The sequence below is a fragment of the Phyllobates terribilis genome, unplaced genomic scaffold, assembly GCF_046119375.1.
Source record: "Phyllobates terribilis strain yellow unplaced genomic scaffold, ASM4611937v1 Scaffold_13__5_contigs__length_258822181, whole genome shotgun sequence".
Taxonomy (NCBI): Eukaryota; Metazoa; Chordata; class Amphibia; order Anura; family Dendrobatidae; genus Phyllobates; species Phyllobates terribilis.
Genome location: NW_027362773.1, coordinates 27,174,431 through 27,196,190, shown reverse-complemented (window position 1 = coordinate 27,196,190; position 21,760 = coordinate 27,174,431). Strand labels below are relative to the sequence as shown.

The 21,760-nt window shown below is 43.1% G+C and overlaps 1 protein-coding gene across 4 annotated transcripts in view; it reads right to left on the bottom strand.

Moving 5' to 3' along the window:
• The window catches only part of DAGLA (diacylglycerol lipase alpha), a 45,576-nt gene that overhangs the window by 10,076 nt on the left and 13,740 nt on the right, over window positions 1–21,760 (bottom strand). For all 4 annotated transcript variants that reach the window (XM_073657976.1, XM_073657979.1, XM_073657977.1 and 1 more), the window contains exons 2-19: window positions 16,680–16,817; window positions 14,956–15,167; window positions 14,773–14,874; window positions 14,068–14,206; window positions 13,891–13,978; window positions 11,462–11,596; window positions 10,307–10,384; window positions 10,098–10,222; window positions 9,624–9,783; window positions 8,292–8,375; window positions 8,123–8,200; window positions 7,601–7,681; window positions 7,079–7,221; window positions 6,936–7,004; window positions 6,180–6,252; window positions 5,891–6,087; window positions 5,668–5,797; window positions 4,795–4,985 (exon numbers count right to left, since the gene is read on the bottom strand). In XM_073657976.1, coding sequence (XP_073514077.1) covers window positions 4,795–4,985; window positions 5,668–5,797; window positions 5,891–6,087; window positions 6,180–6,252; window positions 6,936–7,004; window positions 7,079–7,221; window positions 7,601–7,681; window positions 8,123–8,200; window positions 8,292–8,375; window positions 9,624–9,783; window positions 10,098–10,222; window positions 10,307–10,384; window positions 11,462–11,596; window positions 13,891–13,978; window positions 14,068–14,206; window positions 14,773–14,874; window positions 14,956–15,167; window positions 16,680–16,774 — 2,180 coding nt within the window. In that variant the 5' untranslated portion in view covers window positions 16,775–16,817. The remainder of the gene's footprint in view (window positions 1–4,794; window positions 4,986–5,667; window positions 5,798–5,890; window positions 6,088–6,179; window positions 6,253–6,935; window positions 7,005–7,078; window positions 7,222–7,600; window positions 7,682–8,122; window positions 8,201–8,291; window positions 8,376–9,623; window positions 9,784–10,097; window positions 10,223–10,306; window positions 10,385–11,461; window positions 11,597–13,890; window positions 13,979–14,067; window positions 14,207–14,772; window positions 14,875–14,955; window positions 15,168–16,679; window positions 16,818–21,760) is intronic.

The window sequence follows — 21,760 nt, the reverse complement described above, 5'->3', positions numbered from 1 at the left end:
ATTTGGTGTGGCCGCCCTTTGCCTTCAAAACGGCATCAAAAGCATCAATTTATCAAAATACATTCTGTCACCTGCACGCCGTTTTGCAGGAACTTGGCAGGGCAGATTGTTTCAAGCATATTGGAGAACTAAGTACAGATCTGTGGCTGTTGCTCTCTTCATGTAATCCCAGACAGACTCGATGATGAGGAGATCAGGGCTCTGTTGAGGTCATATCATCACTTCCAGGACTCCTTGTTCTTTCTTTACACTGAAGATGGCATTAAAAACTATCGACTGTAGGTTTGGGGTCATTGTCCTGGTGCAGAATACATTTGAAGCCAATCAGATGCCTCCCTGATGGTATTGTATGATCTGCCTGTATTTCTCAACATTGAGGACACCAGGAAATGGGCAACACTGATGACCATAGACAGATGTTGGCAAAAAAGATATCCAACAGTGTGATCATTTCAGGACTGCGGGCTTCAGTTACACCTATCAACTGTTTATAGAAGTTTTCCCAAAAGTGGTCTTCATGGACGGATTGCGACCAAAAACCATACTTTCAAAATGGACACAAGGTCAAGTAACTCAACTATGCTCGAAATCAGAGGAACAGGGGTGCTGAAAAAATGGCACCAAGCGCTCTGGACTAATGAACCAAAATATGAAATATTTGGCTGTAACAGAAGCAACTTGTCCCTGAATGGCTGGAGAGCAGCACAATAATGAGTGTCTACAGGCAGCAGTGAGGCATGATGGAGGCTCATTACAAGTTTGTGGCTGCATTTCATCAATTGGACTTTGGGATTTGGTCAGGATTAATGGTGTCCTCAATGCTGAGAAATACAGGCAGATACTTATCCATCATGATCGGCTCCAAATTAATTCTGCAACAAGACAACGACTGCAAACATGCAGCCAATGTCATTAAGAACCATCTTTAGCGTGAAGAAGAACAAAGTCCTGGAAGTGATGATATGGCCCTCACCGATCCCTGATCTCAACATTATTGAGTCTTTCTGGGATTACATGAAGAGAGAGAAGGATCTGTGGTTAGTTCTCCAAGATGTATGGAACAATCTCCCTCCCGAACGCCTTCAAAACATGCGTGCAGGTGACAAGTACCTGAAGAACTGATGAGGTTTTGAATGCAAAAGATCAGTCACACTAAATATTAAATTTAGATTTCTCTTTGTTAATTAATAAAAATAAAAAACTATTTTTAAAGCTTTACTAATTTGCTACATTTTCTCCACATTTGCATAATATTATTGAACAGTATTGAGTGTGCAGGTGTATATTTATTTATTTTTAGGTGATTTTTAGTAACGGTGGCCAAGCTGATGTTGTCGAATAACCAACTAGCCATTACTTACCCACTGAATCCCCTCCCTTGGTGGAGCACAGAGTAGGGTGGGAATTCTATGACTAAGAAATGGTTAAATTTTTTTATTTTATAATATTTCAGAATTCGTCAAAGTTTCTAAGATTGCAGAAAAAAGGTTTTCATGTATTATAGCATTTATGCAAATACATTGTTGTAAACTAATTTTAGCTCACGGGCACGGTCTGCCGGGCATTGGTCAACTCTCCTATCCTGCGCGCATTAATGTCTGTCCACGCTGGAGTCAGAAATTAGGGACGCTGCACACTTGTTTCTCCAGCACCCGTCACTTCCGCATCAGAGTGGAATTAATGACATAGGCCATAAATACTTTATATCAAAACTTTGGAGACCTGAACAGTGCTGTGACTGCGTTGGGAGGTGTGAAGATTTTTTCAATATGAGGTGGATTATAATTTTTGGCAAGCAGAAAGCTTGTTATACAAAATAGACATTTGCCCCACTTTGCAATTGTAAAAAGTTATATAAATAAGTGTAATTGCTAAAAAGTTGCAGCCAACGAGGAAGTTTTTCATTGACGAAAGCCAAGTGTTTGACAGAATGATTAATGCTAATAAGTAAAAAGTACTTGAGTGACCAGTGGTCAAAAAGATTGTGAGGGGGAAAGAATCCTTAAATCTGGTATTATGGCATTATAATGGGGAGTTATTCACATCAGATAAGATCAGCAACTTGGATCTGCACAGATTTGCAAAACTATTGAAAGACCCATTTTTTGCGTCTACATAGATTCAGATGAATGTCGTTTTCTAGTAATAGTTCAAGTGGAAAGTTCCGACTTTCCGTAAACTATTAGTCACCTGCTTGTATTGGTCCAGGCCAATAGGTTCCCCACTGTGATCTGCCATGTACCTCTGATATGTCAGAAGATCAGCTTGGTCTATCTGCTCTTACATGCATTCTCATTTATACGCACTGGGTCAAAGTTTAAATACTGAATAAAGTTAGAAAATAATACATTAGTGCCAACCAAAGAAAATTACTCTTCTTGAGAATGTGTGGCCATGTGATAAGAGTCTGGTAACACTCTTCTTAAATAAAAAAATAAACAACTTGTGATTATATGCTGGTAAGAGCCGGATATCAAATATGCTCTTTCCTCCTCCCTGCACCAACATCTGCAGGACAGGGTATGGACAACCCCATAATCACTGTATAGTCAGCAAATGCCATCAAACGTGTACAAGTACCTGAATGTAGGATAACTCATCAATATTAGATTGTGGGTGTCAGACCCCTCCACCTCACCCACGATCAGCAGAGTCGAGATCACGGCTCCGTACACTATGTAGTGGCCATTGTCTGGTAGAAGTGAATGATCTGAGCAGGAGTTACCTACAAGCAGCCACTACACAGGGTCCAGAGTTGTGGGGGAATCTGCAGACAGTAGGTCTGGTCTTCAAAATCCTAGATAACCCCCTTTGAACACTGGGGAGGGGGAAATTTAAAAAATGTCAGGACTCTCTGTTACATTTTTGTGCACTTATGTTTTTGTCCCTGCAGGGGAACTCTATGTTCAATGTAGTTACTTCTTAGTAATTTCTCAATAGATTTTTTCTAACTAACCAATACATCTTAGACCCTTAGATAACACCTTAAAGGGCATCGGTCATTAGATTCATGCTGCCCAAACCACAGACAGCATGAGCCTGGTCTGTTTTATCCTGAAATGCTGCGGCGATTCAGAGAAATCAGTCTGAAAAGTCGACCCAGGACTAAAATAAGATGGAGAGGGGGCACCAATAGCACTGTTACCCAGACAAGTAGTGGTATGAGTAGTGGCGAGTTGTGAAATGCACAACTCATATGATGGTATAGTGGAGTGCTGCAGGAGACACCAAACCTCAAGGGTCCGAGTACCATAAGTTGTGGATGCAAGAAAGTGCCAATGATTCCGCGCTCCTCCGGGTCAAAGAAGAGATGCATTACCCAGTGCTTGGTTAAGAGTCCATTTATTTATAAGCTAAAATCAGACGCGTTTCGTGGACGTCCTGTCCACATCATCAGTGCATAGCTTGTGTCAGGTATAGCAAGGTGTGGACATATATATACAAAAAATGTGAAAAAAACTGGTGCCAAAACAAGGTGGCCGTTAAGGCAGAAAAGTACAATCAATAAAAAGGCATAAATTTGAGTATCCATCAATGTATATATGCTTCGGGAATAAAATATTGTTAGCATGATTAAAAAATAATTAAGAACTGATATACTTCAATGCAAAAAAAAAAAAAATAATAATTAAAAAAAATTATACATCTGATTTTAGCTTATAAATAAATGGACTCTTAACCAAGCACTGGGTATTGCATCCCTTCTTTGACCCAGAGGAGCGCGGAATCATTTGCACTTTCTTGCATCCACAACTTATGGGACCCAGGACTTAAGGCAGAAACATGCCTAGTCCGGCACTGCCTGAGGCCATCTTCTCCCCACATCTCTCCATTTGATTGACAAGTTTCTCCCCATGTACACACATGAGAGAGACATGTCAATTGCGCAGCCGAGCACTGACTTATGCTGCCCGTTGTTTGGCCAGCATGAATCTAAGGACCAGTTCACAAAAATTTTTGATAAGTCATAAGTTTTGATCTGTAGGAATCAAAGTACTGAGACCCCAAGTGATTGCTCAAGTGAAAAGAGCAGAGGTGGTCAAGTTGAGGCCGCTCTCCTCCGAGACTGAAGAGAAGCTCATAAATGGTCTACACGTCGGTCCTCAATCTCAGATTAGAGAACCTTAATCGCTATAGCGTTCACTCAGGTCCCAGCGGATACTGACTCAGTGCAATGGTCTTCAAATCATTGTATGGGGAAAAACTATGGAACTGAAGCCCACACGTTCAAAGGAAGAGCAATTCCACAGATTTCAGACACTAACCTGCAGTAAGGATTCACACCAGAGGAGTTATGAATTCACAAACCTGAGAGACTAAAACTAGGCACAGGGTGGGATTCTGGCGGACAAAACGGCATGACTAACAACTATGAAGAATAAAGATGGATGATAAAAACAGCAGCATCACAACTGTAATATGATAAAGACTGAAAAGACTCACAGATGAGAGATTACTAATCACGACAAACAGGCCATGGTAATGCAAGAAAAACGGACAGAACAGTGTCCATTACACAGGCGAACAAAGAGAAATTACACCAGACAGGACCCTGAATAATGAGGACAAGAAACATGCGTAAGGAAATTGGGGAGTGTATGGGGTACAATGGGAGAAACAAGCAAAAAAAATGGAGTCACAGAAAAAACAACAACACTATAATAGGAATGAACATTCAATGGATCATAGAAATGTCACAGCCCAAAAGACAGGGGATAAGTCATTTACTGAAGAACCCAGCTCATGGCTCCCGATAATGCTCAGCAAATATCACCACTAATTTTCCCAACTTACTTAGTGCTGCTGTTCCTCCTGTTGGTAATTGTGCCAGGCATGATTGCAGGGATCACCTCCAGAATAGGAGGTGACAGATGAGGCGGCTGGTGAAAGATCAGTTCTGGGTTCAGATCCACTTCTGTTGGACTCACCATCACTTTGGCAGCTGACAGAAGGGCAGTTTTGCCCTTGTTATAATTTTCCAACACCTACATAGGAGAGACAAGAAAGGTATAATACACCAGATAGATAAGTGTGCAATTCTCACACCACAATCAAAGGAGTTGTCTGGGGACAGAAAAATAGGTCTGCTCTTTCTCCCTCAGAAATGGCGCCACTTTTTGCCGTGGGCTTTGTCTGGTATTGCAGCTTATCTCCATTAAATTGTCTGGACCAGAGTTGAATTAACAAAGTGTCTTCGTTCTAGCCTCAGCCCCCTGATGAAGCCTGTCCAGGCGAAACATGACAGGGAGGCTATGAGCCCGTTTTAATATGCTTTTGTGGTTTTGAATCTAACAATTTCTACTACATAAATCCTATAAGGCTATACTAGTTAGTGGGCTGCAGCTATTAATCTGGTTAGGAATAATAGCTATTAGAACAATAATGTTAGATATGGGGAATTATTAGTATTGAATATATAGCAATACCATTTAAGTGCTTTTAACAATTTATACCATGTATATTAAATAAATTAAATGTCAAGTTTTATTACAAATCCTTTAAATTGGGTCAATTTTCCCTCTGGGTAATCTGTTAATATGGACCAGCGTTGAAACACCAGAAACAAAGCCATTCTAATAAAAAACAAACAAACCTATAAACATTAAAAAGATGAAAACTTCATAAAGAAATCTTTGCATTACAATCAAGTAGTAACATCTTCCTCACCTTGTTCAGTCCCTCCATTACCACATGAGGAAGGTGTTCGTGCAGCATGGCCGGGGAGATTATTACTTCTTCAAATGCTTTGTTGTCTCCCCAAATGGCAAAGTAGGTTGGTTCCTCTTGATCCCAGAAACTAAGAACAGAAGGGTTATGATGCAACATACAAGATAGATCTATACTGATCAATGCTAATAATAGATCTATAGAAAACGCCATTGCCTCTCACCAGCATTGCTCTGCCGGATGATTGTGCACAACATGAATGATCCGTCCAGGAGGGTAAAGCGGGGTGCTGGCTGACAGTGCTATGGTTAGGTCACTGGGGTGAGTCCAAAGCCGGTTACTAGGCACAGTTATCCCCTCACACTCGTCAGGCAGTTCTGATTTAGGTATACACCTAGTACCCCCGAGAATAATCCGCCACTAATAAACCAGGAAAGTACAAGGATGCATTTAGAGTAATGAGTGCCATAAAAACAAATGCACTATGGCATAGAAATCTATACACTACGAACCTTTGGCTTGTTGCTTCTTTGAAGAACATCTAGAAGATGCCTGCGAAAGCCTTCAAGCTGAGACAAGCCTATCCTACAGAAAACAACGGTTAGGGTTAGCTCAATGTATACTCTAGTGTAGTGGTCCTCAATCTTTTTAACCTTGAAAACTATATTCAACTGAGAGATGATCGCAAGCCACTTCTAGGGCTCTCCTCCATCCCACACAGTAACAACACTCAGAACCCACCATGACCGGTGTGATGGCAGCCAAAGGTTCCCCAAAGAAAGCAAACTGAGATCTTGTGCCCCTTTCCCATATAGGAGGGATACTTACCTTGTGCCCCCTTCCCATATAGGCAGGATATTTACCTTGTGCCCTCTTTCCATATAGGCAGGATACTTACTTCCATAGGATCCCACTTAAACCCCCATTCTTGAATCAGCCACTCTCACCACATTATTGCATCCAGCTTCAAGCACCCCTCTGACCATCAGTACCATCTTATCTCCAGCTTACAATATTTATTTCTCTCCCTCGTCACCCCTGCCCGAATTAGTCACATCCAGATCTGCTCTTCTGTGTGGGGCTACTCACAACGGTCACCATCTGGGACCTTTTTGCCTTGCTGGTTGCTAGATCTGGTACTAAACACCAAGCTGGTAGACAGCCACAAGCCACACATCATGGGCCAGCAGGCCACATGTAGCCCCGGAGCCACAGCTTGGGGACCCCTGCTCTAGTGTGTAGGCTTAAAATATTAAAAAAAAAATTACCTGGGTACCAAGTCTTTCCCAAGCACAACAGATGTAACAAACTCCTTGGAATACTCCATAGCATCCTCGCTGAAAGAAATTAGCATGGTGTTAGTGAGGCCTATAGATGGCAACCAAGCTCAAGACATTTACAGAATACGTACCTTAGGAGGCCGCCTGGTGGAGAGTAAGCAAAACACTTTAGGGAAGGGTACTGTGGTCGTAGAAGGAAGGAAAGAATAGCAGCAGTGCCAGCTCCCAGCGAGTGACCCACCACAATTAGGCCATAGTGTTTGGTTCCACGTCCCTGGGAACACAAGAAATAGTCCATGAGATGTCCTAGATTCAGCGACAGCCTAGTTTAATCTACAGGAGGTTTAACTAGAGCAAATATTGAGCTACATTGAATACACAGTCCTCTGTGATCACATGAGGACAATTCAGGCTCAATAGATCATATATTTATATATATTTATGGAATCAGTCACTGTAGACTTGACCTTCTCCAATATATACACTGCAGCTAATTTTATCAGCATTTTGCTATATTCAATATCAATATCACCTAGCAGTCTCCAAATGTCTCTTATAATAGCCAAGAAAGAGTCTACTATACAGTTATGGAAAAAAAAAAAGGGAAATATAAGATTGGCCCGAGCATGGAGCATTTTGGTCTTTATTCTTACCAGATCTCTGCCGAATGCCTGAGAAAGCACCATTTCTTGCTCCAATTTCTTTTTAATATACTCAGCAGAAAGAACCATTCCCTGCAAACATTAAATCACTGGAATGAGGTCACATATTCTGATTAACAAGGGCACTAGATGACATTGCTAAAAGGGCAAAGTTTATGTGCCGCTCGATTCATTTCAAAGGGTCACGGCACCTTAAGATACTGTGTGCATTATGGCACAAGAATGAGTAATGGTGCAAGACTGACTAGAGATTAAAAGATAAAAGGGGCGCTAAACTTGTAAAAACAATTGCATAAACAGAAGAACTATTCATAAGTATAGGAATCCAGAAACTACAGGCTGCGCTGACGACATCTGCAAACACCTGGATTTCAAAAAACAAGAAATTATACATTTCCATATAGAGGATTACAGCATATGGACATCATGGAATATACATCAGTGAGACAGGTCAGCCACTGATTCATGACGCTACACTGTGGATCACCCTGCAAAAAGCGGACCCATCCATACCTTGTGCCCCAGCCATGTGCCATGGTGTCCCTCCACTGGCAGGCGCTCCGCATCTCCGGTGAGGTCTGTCAGGGCGTCCTGGGAATAAATGGTCAGAGGTTTGGCATGACATATTACCTATATCAGTCATCCTTATATCTAGTGATGAAGCATGCATCAACTCCTCTACCTTTGGAGATAGTGTGCCACGTATACTAATCACAACTTTCTTGTTTTCATGATCGACAGCCACAAAGAATGGGGTTTCATAAACCTATAGTAAGAGAACACCCTATAAATGCCAAAAGACCACTTGGAAATGAAAAAAGACAAAAACAAAAAACCACCCAATAACGCACTTGGTTAATCCTGTATCCCCTACATTGTTATATGGAGGCGGGAGCTCACATGTATGAGATTCTGGGGGTACCAGCAGTAGGATCCCCACTTTTCTCATATTCATACCCTTAGGATACATGATTAATATTAAAAATTGTTGGAATACAAATAGTCTATTAAAATGTACATTTCCTACCATAGACTTCTTGGCCCTTGCCTTTACTTTGTTTAGTATATAATAATTGCAATTAAAACTTTATAGTTGTAGTTTATACAGGTGATCTAGAAGGGCTTGTCCAAGAATACGCTATTGATGACATATCCTTAGGATTCGTCATTAGTTGTCGTTACTAGATCAGCTCAATGCTTATTCACTTCAATAGGAGCCTGAGCTGCAGTACTAGATTGGCCACTACAGAGTATGTGGCGCTGTGGTGTTCTGGTCACTTCCCCCAGCCATAGGATCTGCTAATAGCCGATCAGTGGAGATGCCGGTTCTCAGACCCCACCAATCTAACATTTATACCCTATCTTAAGGACTGGTCATCAATACATTGTCCAGACAAACTCTTTAAAAGACATTTCCAGCTTTGGAATTAAACTAGAGCAGCATTTGTGAAGATATAATTTACATATAGATCATACAGCCTTTAAAGGTTTATCCAGGACTAAATTAGTTCTTTAGGCCCATTGTTAAAAACTAACAGGCAAGTAGTTGCTAAGTACCTGCCGGCACAGAATGGTCACAGACCGCGCCTGCCAGCAATTTAGCAGCTTCCGCTATGTAGACAGAGCAGCGGTTTCTCTTCCACTTTGCTCTGTTGATTGGTTGTGACCGCTGATGTCATGCTGATTGACAGCCGGCTCCCTGCTGCCTAACTGCAGGGAAGCACCAGGAAGGAGAAGAGTTGCTCTGTTGACGTGGAGCTGCAGAAATCGCTGGCAGGAGCGGTCAGTGACAGCTCTGAGCCAGTACCGGGTATAACAGATAGGTAATTTAAGGACGAGATGTCCTTAGAAACATAAAACTATGGAAAAATGTAAATAAAAAAAAAAATATTAGCAATGTAGCAGGGTAGGTTCCTATAGCTCCAGCTTTTGATGAGTCATCATAAATTTGTACCTGATGATCAGTGGACCCAACTGACTGTAGAAAGGGAAATGAGCAGGAAAGAAGACTAACCGCATCATGACATGACGTGTACACAATGTCCACCATGTTCATGTTCTCATCCAGGAAGTGACGCTTTATAGCAATGGCGTTACACCCGCAGCAGTTATCCTCCTCGATGGTAACTCCAGGGGCAAAGCGAGGACGGGTAGAGCAGAGACAACAGCAGCTCCTGAGGACGTGAAACCAAGGAGTGGGCGCATGTTAGACAGTGAAGGCCAAGGTGTGGAAGTAAAAGTACTGCAATATATACACCAACCAAGACCCCGTGTACATGCTCCTTATAGGAATCACAAGCATCATGCTCCATCGCGTGCCATGTATCAGGCTGAGCTCTCCTGTAAGGCCAAGTGTTCACAACACAGATCCATGGTGTGTGCAACAGTCAAAGTGTGCGCCCTTGTGTGCAGGGGACCAGGGTAGAGATAGCATGGACATAGGAAGGGAAAAAATACATGGGCTACATAAATTAAAAGGGGCACTTACGAGCAAGCCCCTGCCAACCGGCAGATGCCACAGGTTGGTTTCCGGATGAGGTACATGGGCCAGCCATATGCCGCCAGTGCAAACAGCATGTAATAACAGACCTCCTTGTACCGCTGCATCTCTTGCTGTAGTAAGGAGGACATAGTGAGAAAGGAGCAATCAGGACCGGCATTAGCTGTACAGAGAGGTGGGGATTCAACAATACTCACAGTATTTTTCAGGTCCAGATATTTTGTTTTTCTGGTGACGGGCATGCCAGACAAGAAAGCCAATATATCATTATTAGCCTGAAAGTAGAAAACAGAGAGAAAATTACAGCATATTTTATTTCACAGTACAAAATAACGACTTTCCTCTATATCACCTTAAGGCCGGGTTTATATCGCGTTTCACCCACACAGTGGCTCTGTCAAGGGCTTATGTCTGAAGCCCTGGAAAATGAGTATGTGCTGACGGAGCCACTGACTATTATGATGCAGGCGGAGTCCCTGTGTGCTTGGTCGGATAAAATTTACAACCATACTAGCCTATTTCAGGCGGCCATCAAGAGATGGTCAGCTGCATATTGGTGCCCACCTGAAATAGGAGGATACGGTTGAAAATAATGTCTGAGACAGAACACAGCGACTGTCTGCATCTTTACAGTCAATGGCCTCGACAGCCACTGGCATGAAAATGCAGTGTGAACCTGGCCCTACTCCTTTGCAGCAAGAAACTCATGTTTGCTGGTTTGCGATTTCTTTCACTTTAAAACATTTATGGGGACAATAAATAAAATAACCTAACTACTACAACTATGATCGGATCTTCAGGGGGTTCAAATACACATACATGGCCAATAAGATACCTGTGTAATCAGTAACTTGGATGAATATATTTTTTCACATATTTACTGATCGGATAACGATTATGTTACAGCAGATCTATGCATATAATTGGATAAGATTGCCAGCACTATACCAGGGAGAGGCTCTACCACATACATTCATTAGGAGCTATTCACATGTGGCAGAATTGTTGCAGAAATTTCATATAAGTTTAGTTGGATACATTCTATTCAGACTTGATGGAATTTGTTTTCATAAATTTCTGATCTGTCCTCTGAGGTCCGGATAGTCTTCCCCAAATAAACCTTTAGGAAAGTCATCCAATCCCATAGTTGCCTCTGAACATACAACTTCTGCAAGAGGCAGTAACACAAGAGATCAGGTTGTGTCAGGAGAGCGGCAGCCGGTCCGGACATCATGTCCTGTCCTTGGACCATGGATGTCGGAGGGGTGTAACTGGGTTAAAGCTGTATCTTTGTGCTCTCAGCCTGTATGATGGCTATACATGTCTGGGAATGAGGGATACAGGGCGCTTACCTCATCCAGCACGGCGTTACGCTTTGCTCTCTGTCTTTGGCGCAGCAAAACTAACCCAGCAATGATGTCAGAAGGAACAATATCCAGATCCCGGAAAAACTCAGCAAACAAATAGGCAATTTCGGAATAAGCGTCCTGAAAGAGAGGGTAGAATTTATGGCTTTGACCTGGGGTGATGGTAGTCTAACTGATCGTTCATAGCCCATTGTCGAAAGCCCCATAGACATATTGTGCAGCCACCAGCTGTCTCCCCCATACAGAGGAACGCTCGGCCGAGAATCCTGGAGTTATCTATGAGTGTATGGAAGCCCCCCAATAGGCACAACAATTGTGCTACATTATTAAATTAGCACCAACCCATCAATCAGAATTCATCACGTGCAATATACTGGTTACACATATCCTACACAACAATAGCATACGTCATGGGTGGGCTACCTGAGTAAGGGAGGGATCTACTTTAAAAGATCCAGGTAACAATTCATAACTTGCAATTTATTTTAAATCACCTTGCCCCGTGGTATTCACGGATGTTCACAAATTCATCAAAAAGGCGCATGCGCTCATGAACGTGGCGTAAAGTCACAAAAGGGCATCTTGCAGGTTTAGCCATTTATGCAACTTTGTCGCAAGATGCTGCAACTTTTGGAATTAAGTCCAAATGAGAAAAGAAAAAAAACACTCCGGGAGAGATGCGGCGGAAATGGAGTGAAGTTGCACCAAATTATGTGACTTTAAAAAAATACAGGCGAGCACATGTAAAAAAAAAAATAAACTTCAAATGAGGCACAAATATACAAAATAATGAATTTGGGAGCAAACAAAAAACAACTGGACAAAAAACCGGAAGCAAAGGCAGTGATGAATCAGGGCCCTGGTGTGAAGCATGTACTAGGACAGGGGTGAGACGCCATTTTTATAGACATTTCTGGCCTTTTTAACTGATCCCAAAGTGACAAAGGTGTCCACATGCAATCTCCATCCATAGACACTGCACTGCTTATATACAAACAGAGGACAGATTATACATTTACTGCATAGTAACATATTAAAGAAGGATTAATCAATGCTGTGGGGAGGAAGATGTCAGCCTGTATGGGACCAAAAACAGGGGGCCACAATAAGGTATCAACTGTGACCAATGCCTTACGCCAACACAAAGATGGGCTCTGCTATGGGGGACGCTGTACTCCATACAGAATGAATCTCAGATATATACAGCTTTCTGTACCCAAGCGTGTAGAGAGAAGAGGTGGGAGGACAGAGGAAGCTCCCCAGGGGGCTGTAGAAGGGTTAATTATGGCAGTAATGCTTTCTAAGCTTCTCTAATTGTATTAGAAATGAAGCTGTAACAGATTACAAGAAATAACGATGTCCAGCATTTCATTCACATCTCGGCCCCATCAGCAGCCCTAATGTCTGACATGAGCTACGACCAAGACAAACCACAGTCACTGGAAATAGCTCTACGCCGACTAATGATAATAATACCGCAGCTCCTGACAGATGACAGCAGTGTGCACACAGTCAGGACAGCAGGTACCTCCATGGGCATGAATAATAGCCACCCAAACATAAAGCCTAGGTCTCACTACATGAAGGTACAATGCAAAACAGTGAAAAAATGGACTGGATGCACCCAAATTTTATGTTTTAGTATATCACTATGTCATAAGAATCAGAAGGTGGGGGTTCAATACCTGGGACCCCCACTGATACAGAGGAAGAAAGGAAAAAGTCCTGTCTACATTCTACAGATGCATTTAAAAGGGGCTGAATCAAAATATGGCCGATCCACTGACGAGATGACAACTGGTAGTACCAACACCAATATACACTGTAGTTCCCTGTAAGGCTAGGGACACTCCGACCACACTCCGACCACACTCCGACCACACTCCGACCACACTCCGACCACACTCCGACCACACTCCGACCACACTCCGACCCAATTTTCTCAGATGTTGAGAGGATGGAATAAAAATGACTCCATTTCCATTCTGTTATTCTGTGAAAATCAGGACTGCACTCGGATATCATCCGAGTGCAGTCCGATGTTTTCCATGAAATCATTGACTAACATGGCCGAGTGCAATCCGATTATTGGATGTAAGTAAAGCATGCTGTGATTTTTTAAATCGGACACACACTGTGCGAGAGAGAGAAAAAAAAACCCAGACATATGCACGACCCCATAGAATAACATAGGTCTGGGTGCAATGTTTTGCTGGATGGCACTCGGACCGAAAATACGGTTGTCTGCACAAACCCGAAGTCCGGGAGCTGGGGGGCATAGCTGTGTAGAGAACGTTATTCAGGCAGTAAGATTCCCATAGATCTGTAGTCTATGAAATATCTTTTACAAGCAGATGAATTTATTAATGAGACGTTATACGAGGGAATTACAGAGAAGCATTGCATTTACTTACAGACTGAGAGTCCTTTGTGCGAGTGCAGCATAGAAAGACTTTCAGACGGCGGGTCCAGCTGCTGGCCTGACCTTCCTCCAGGCGGTGTCTAAAACCAGGAAAAAAATGAGAGGGTGAAGAGGCGAAATCTAAAACATCAGAAGGGTAGTAAAGGGGTAATAAGGAGAGTTCCTGTACCGCAAGTTGTAAGTGCGCAGATTTCTTTGTCTTCTCTTGGTTGCACGCAGCTTCACAAAGGTTCTTCCAGTCGGATCAAACACACAGAGAACCGTAATGCAGACGCTTAGTATGACCACCCAGTTACACACCACCATCCCTGCACAGGGGTCAGAGGACAGGAAAGGATCAGTACATCAGACATGCACAGGTGAGCACTAGGTCTCCAGGTGTACACACTTTTACATTCAGAAACTCTTCATGTTATACCCATGTGATCTGTCCAGTTGAAAAAAAAATTACCTTCATATGTTTATAATAGAAACGTGCTCCAAAACAGAAGACATTCCCACCCGCTCGACACAAGATAAACTTTCCAGTGTGACTAAGCCAGCCCCCTTCTCCATCAAGGGAAGCGAGTCTGCCAAGACCTGCTAGAAGATGGGATATCCTCAGACAAGTGAACCAGATCACTAATCTGTTTGCCATTTAAATTACATTTAAAGAGAACCTGTCACCAAGTCAAAATGACCAGTTTTTGAGGCTCAGAAAACGGTGAATCCCCGCAGTGCACCAAACAATACAACTCATTCTGCAACACCAAGCCCTAAATAAGGCCTTATCGACTGGAAATTAAAGTTCGTGTTACTGAATAAAAAATTTTGCAGACCTGAACACCAAGACAGGTTTACTACTTACGGGGTTAATGGCTTTGCCTCCACTTACCCAGTGTAACGTTCTTCGCGGTGACATCATTGCAGGACGTGTAATACTGAGCGAGCCAGACAATACCCACGATGGCATAAATAAACTCGATCACCAGAATCGCTACAGGGAACGGCAGACAGTGTAAGGAAAGAAGTTATTTGCACATTAAACAAAGAAGTCTTGCTGGTGACTCTTACTCACCAAGCCGGACGTACAGCACATACTGCATGGAGTCTCTGGGTTCTGTGTATAGGATTCCCCCTCTCATGCTCAACCAGATGATGGCCACCTCCGCAATCATGCAACTCAGCAAGATCCCCAGATATCCACGGCCGTGATCCACCAGATTCAGGGAACATGTCTCATGCGGGTTATAGGTCAGTCCAAAGAGAACCACAGATAGGATAACAAACCTGGGAGAAACAATTACGTTTGTAAGTATATTAAAATGCCTCAACTTATAACCTTTGCCTAAGGCCGCGTTCACACGTGCAGTATTGGGTGAGAATTTTACATCAGTATTTATAAGCCAAAACCAGGAGTGGGTGATAAATACAGAAGTGGTGACGTGTTTCTATTATACATTTCCTCTGATTCTTCCACTCCAGATGTAAAATATTGAACACGGCCTAAAGGGAACCTGTGACCCCGGAAAATGCTACTTACCAGCAACTATAGGGATAATCTACAGGTAAATAGTGTCACAATGCTGCCCGAGGACCCTGCTGAAAGTTCGGCTACCGCGGGAAAATGAACAGGAGCCACCGGATTTCAGTCACGCACAGAGACATTCTTAAAACAGCTTTGGTAAGTTTTAGGGGATTAGTAGTTTTGCTCAAATGAGATCCTTATCCCGAAACCCGCAACCACTGCTAACACGAAAAGGTATAAGTACTTGGCTAATCCTCGGAGAGCAGGCAGAGAGGTGTACGGACCCATAGACTTTCTATTGCTTACGGACACCTTTCTGCTTCCGCTGAGATACACTCAAAGCATCTGCCCCTCTTTTTTGATCGATTAGTGGGGGTACCAGAACCCAGACCAACCAAAAACTAAACAGTGGATAAAACATAGAAAAAAAGATAGTTTTAGAATCCCTTTAAAGGTTATGACCCTTTTTTATTTCCTTTCATTGAATCGTGTGAAAAAACATCTCTAATTGGTTTTCATTAACAACCTTTATAGTTTGGCTTTTGGGGTCACATGCAGAGTGGTCAATCATAGTGGCCGAGTGGTTTTGCAGGTGAAATAGCTGTTTCCCTGCAAGATTAAGTGATTGTGCAAGGAAACAGTAAAAAGACCTCAGAGACAAAAGGCTGCAATGTTTAAAAGCAGCAGCATGACCGCTACATGTGAATGCAGACTAAAGCTTGCATATGTTACAATACAATGCAGTGTCAATCCCAATAACTGACTACTTATAAGCTCTGTCTCCAGCCTATCCTCTTTTCTCCTGAATATGAATCTAAGCTCATTTGTAATTTAATATGAGTTTAGACCGAGCCATCAGAAAATCAAGCTGTTGGGATTGACACTCGACAGCTTTGAGCAGCTCATAATGTACTTTAATACATGCAAGCTGTAGAAGCTAAATTATTATTAAACATGAAAAAAAGTCTATTTAATTTAAACACTACAGTTATAGCCTTTAATAAAATTATTGTTCAGGAAACAAACATTTATGGCAATGCACAGTATTTCCCATTACACAACAGATTGATCATAAGAAATTTCTTTGTTCATCATATCGTGGTCAGATCTTTCTACCCGTGTCTAGCTTCAGTTTAGAGATCTTCTCTAGACTTATCTGCTTAGGAGAAAAGCTCTGTCACTTTACACAATCCGTTCTTCGGCCTAAAGATTAACAGGCTCGCCTTCCGAGCACTACAGATTATCAGGGTTATATGATAAACCTTCTTACTCACCACGTGCTGTGCAATACAAAGAGGAAGATTCCCGGCAATACCAAATCATCGCTGCCCACAGACCAGCGCCGGCGAAACACGACAATCCCCGGCATGGTGAGCAGCAAACACTATGTCACCGCGGCCTGCCTTTACTATCTGTAGGAAAGGGACAAAAAATCCTTATGGTAAATGGAAGCAATATGGTAATTATAACGTAATAGAATATACAAAAATATACAAGCTAGGTGGCAACCAATATGGCTGCCATGGGGAACCCTACAGGGGTGGCTGACAGGTGGTCCTAGAGCCCCGAATGGAAGTTCCTCCTCCTATAATATTGCACAACTCCACATATCAGAAGGATAAGAGCTGATGTAACCAATGAGACAGTTCACGTAGCATTAGAGGAGACATGTTTACCTTCCTTGGGAGCGTAGCCGATATGTTAGTAGTTAAATATTACAGGACAGTAATACTATCAGACATTACATCACCACGTATAACCATCTTCTCCGCAGAACTTACAATCCAGCCTTTCATAACCGTACGGGACTATACATTAAATGTCTAATGAAAGTATTGGGCTCTGGCTTCGTCTGCCGCCCCAGGCCATGCCTAGAACAATGGTGAATTTACAGTGAAGGCCTCTGGATAACAAGCTGCCTCTGTTCCTACTCACATCAGCGCCTACCACCATCCATTCCTATCCCCTCCTCGGCTGATTTCTGAAGCCGCAGCACCTGTGGCACAAGGGCCTGTGTCCCACATCCACCTGCCGGGGCTTCAGCCTCATGGATTATTCCTTTTTTTTCTCTACCATTTTTCTTAATGACTTCTGTGTCTCGATCTTGTCTGTTCACCACAGAGCTTATCTGAGGATCTCTGACCCCGATCAGAAGCCACTTCAGCACTGCGGTGTCCCACATCCTTCTACAGATAAGCAGCTCCATCCTACTAACAATTATCTTCTGATCACATTTTCTCACTTAATTTGGGGAAGGCTGCCACCAGTTTTACCACAACTCACTATGTAGGGTGAGGAGTGGAGAAACTACTTTTGGTTGGGCTGGTGATGCCTACAGGTAACCCACTATAAATATAGGGTATATTCACACAAGTGTTGGGCACGTCTGGTGTTCTGCACCTTGAAAGCCCTGGCATTTATGTCAAATGTAGAGATGGTGCAGATTGATAGTAGGACCCTGGTCCATCAGTAATCTGTGGCCATCAGACAGGTGCCCTGAGAAACACCACCAACATCCATGGGTTTTTTGGTTAGCCGTCCCGGCTGATCAATAGAAGTGCCACGGATGCCGGGATGTAGGAGGAGGTTCTCAGTGCTCCTGTCTGATGGGCACAGATTACCGATGTGGCCGATAGAACAAAGTACTGCATTTGCACCAACTCTAGTCAAGTAGATCTATAGATTCCCATTCACCAGGCGGAGGCCAAGAGAATGCTGGTTTGGTCCCCATCAGACTGGTAATGCTGGTTTATTCTATAGAGTATTCTATACACCGCCATCCATGCAGGTGGTCGATATCAGGGGCATACATTGGCAAATAATTCTCCATATGTGCATCTTTGGTGTATGCTGCAAATGCAGTATAGATACAGCCAGATATGGACGCAACCATCTACAGGTCATAGACATTGTCTAAAGACAGCCTTGGAGAGGACAAGATACTCAATACAAAGGCCAAGACCCGGGACACCGCAGCGATCAGCCGATATCTCTAGGGGAAGTTTTGTGCAGCCAAACACTTCTCCCTTCATATACAATGCTCAAAAAAATAAAGGGAACAATTGAACAACAGAATATAACTCTAAGTAAATCAAAGTTCTGTGAAATCAAACTGTCCACTTAGGAAGCAACACTGATTGACAATCAATTTCACATGCTGTTGTGCAAATGGAATAGACAATAGATGGAAATTATTGGCAATTATCAAGACACCCTCAATAAAGGAGTGGTTCTGCAGGTGGGGACCACAGACCACATCTCAGTACCAATGCTTTCTGGCTGATGTTTTGGTCACTTTTGAAAGTTGGTTGTGCTTTCACACTTGTGGTAGCATGAGACCGGCTCTACAACCCACAGAAGTTGCTCAGGTAGTGCAGCTCATCCAAGATGACACATCAATGCGAGCTGTGGCAAGAAGGTTTGCTGTCTCTGTCAGCTTAATGTCCAGAGGCTGGAGGCGCTACCAGGAGACTGGCCAGTACACCAGGAGAAGTGGAGGGGGCTGTAGGAGGGCAACAACCCAGCAGCAGGACCACTACCTCTGCCTTTGTGCAAGGAGGAACAGGAGGAGCACTGCCAGAGCCCTGCAAAATGACCTCCAGCAGGCCACAAATGTGCATGTGTCTGCACAAACGGTTAGAAACCGACTCCATGAGGGTGGTATGAGGGCCCGACGTCCACAGATGAGGGTTGTGCTCACAGCCCTACACCATGCAGGACGCTTGGCATTTGCCACAGAACACGAGGATTGGCAAAGTCACCACTGGTGCCCTGTGCTCTTCACAGATGAAAGCAGATTCACACTGAACACATGTGACAGACGTGACAGAATCTGGAGACGCCGTGGAGAGCGATCTGCTGCCTGCAACATCCTTCAGCATGACCGGTTTGGCAGTGGGTCAGTAATGGTGTGGGGGGACATTTCTTTGGAGGGCCGCACAGCCCTCCATGTGCTCGCCAGAGGTAGCCTGACTGCCATTAGGTACCGAGAGGAGATCCTCAGACCCCCTTGTGAGACCATATGCTGGTGCGGTTGGCCCTGGGTTCCTCCTAATGTAGGACAATGCCAGACCTCATGTGGCTGGAGTGTGTCAGCAGTTCCTGCAAGATGAAGGCATTGAAGCTATGGACTGGCCCGCCCGTTCCCCAGACCTGAATCCGATTGAGCACATCTGGGACATCATGTCTCGCTCCATCCACCAACGTCACGTTGCACCACAGACTGTCCAGGAGTTGGCGGATACTTTAGTCCAGGTCTGGGAGGAGATCCCACAGGAGACCATTCGCAACCTCATCAGGAGCATGCCCAGGCGTTGTAGGGAGGTCATACAGGCACGTGGAGGCCACACACTATATGACTTGTTTTAAGGACATTAGATCAAAGTTGGATCAGCCTGTAGTGTGTTTTTCCACTTTAATTTTGGGGGTGACTCCAAATCCAGGCCTCCATTGGTTAATAAATTTGATTTCCATTGATGATTTTTGTGTGATTTTGTTGTCAGCACATTCAACTTTGTACAGAACAAAGTATTCAATGAGAATATTTCATTCATTCAGATCTAGGATGTGTTATTTGAGTGTTCCCTTTATTTTTTTGAGCAGTGTAAATCCAATACAGGGGTGAGACGCTTTGCTGCGGACACATCACACAGGAAACCGCAAATATCTGCAAAACTGTGCGGAGATATTAACCTCTGCTGGTGATTCAGGGCTTACAGACGACAGAAAAGAACTCTTCCCAGTAAGGTTACAGATGGTCTAAAAGATGCGCTTCTCTACTCAAAATGTCACAAGATCCGGAATCAAAACTATGTCATAGGTTATCTGTATCACATCTCAATGGGAGACTGCAGTGTCAAAGCATAAAACACCAGGCACAACCGCAGATTAGTCCTACACCAATATTTTATTTATGTGCCGCGTAATATAACCATTAGGAACACGACTGCCCTCAATACTCCCCCAACCGATTTACTACCTTGCGGAGGGTAACGCCCTTATGATAGCAATATGGTGCCCCCACTCACTGATGAGTTTCTCTGAGGTCCCATAATAAAGCCATGGTAAAACAGTTAAACAATCCATGAAATCATATCAATCATGTTTAGAATATCCCTTCCGATGATAGACTGCCATAACCCATCAGTCTGATGACAGGAGTAAGTGGGACACTGGTCAGTCCCTCCGGACGCACGTCTGAGCTCTTCAGTTATATAGGGCCTTGTCTTACGGATTGTTCTTTACCTGTATTACCAGGAGACCTCAGGGAGAGTGATCGGTGAGCGAATATCATTACCAAAGGGAGCTGACCTCTGCGATAGGTAGGGAAGCAATTAGGAAACATTAGGGGCAGTCATTTGTTCCTGATGGATATAGTACTAGGAGACACAATGTATGCAGAGATGTTATATGTCTGGTGTATTATCAATTGACACTTATGCTTAGTAACCAATTCACCACTATTTTCTGGAGTGTTTTTAACCTCAGATACTTTAACCTTTTTATATTTGAGACATGGATCTTTTATACTGACTGGATACACATTAATAACTGAAGGTAGTAAGTGTCTATCGCAAACCTTAGGATATTATTAATTAAAAGGGAATCCGTCAGTAGCATCAACCCTCCTATGTCACCTATATAGGCACGCAAGTCATAAAGCTCAACAAAATGATACATGGATAGCTAATGTCTTAATCCAGAGAAATCCATGTTTTTCTTAATATGTAAATGAGCTGTTAAGATCTATGGGCTGGACATAGATCTCCCTAAGGATCCGCCTCCAGGGATCATTTTACATGAAAGGGGATGTTACCAGTGTGAGACATGTAATGACTGACAGTCTGCTCTCCTGATCTACATGTCTCACACTGGTAATGTCCCCTTTTGTTTAAAATAATCTCTGGAGGCAGATTCCCAGGGAGATCTATGTCCGGCCCATAGATCTTAGCAGCTCATTTACATATTGAGAAAACATGTATTTCTATGGAATAAGATATCTGATCGCAGATATCAAATGATCATTTGTCTTTGGATAGTAAAGCATGGTTTTTAATATAGATTTTCTTAACATGGTATTTAATAAAGATTAGTAATTCTCACAAGGGAAAGTCCTTTTCTGTCATCTGTGAAGTTTTCTTATTGGAGAACCCGTAAATCTATCTATTAATTTAATGCCTCTTGAGAAAGCCAAGGTATTCTACCAGCGAAACGCGCTTCGAGGCTCCATCTGGCCACCACTCCTGTGCTGTCCCACTCTTGATTAGGCCCCTCTTTACCTGGTGAGCAATGTGCTAATATCTCTATGACAGAGTTGATCTAATGAACCTCACTATACTGGCATTTGAGCTCTATG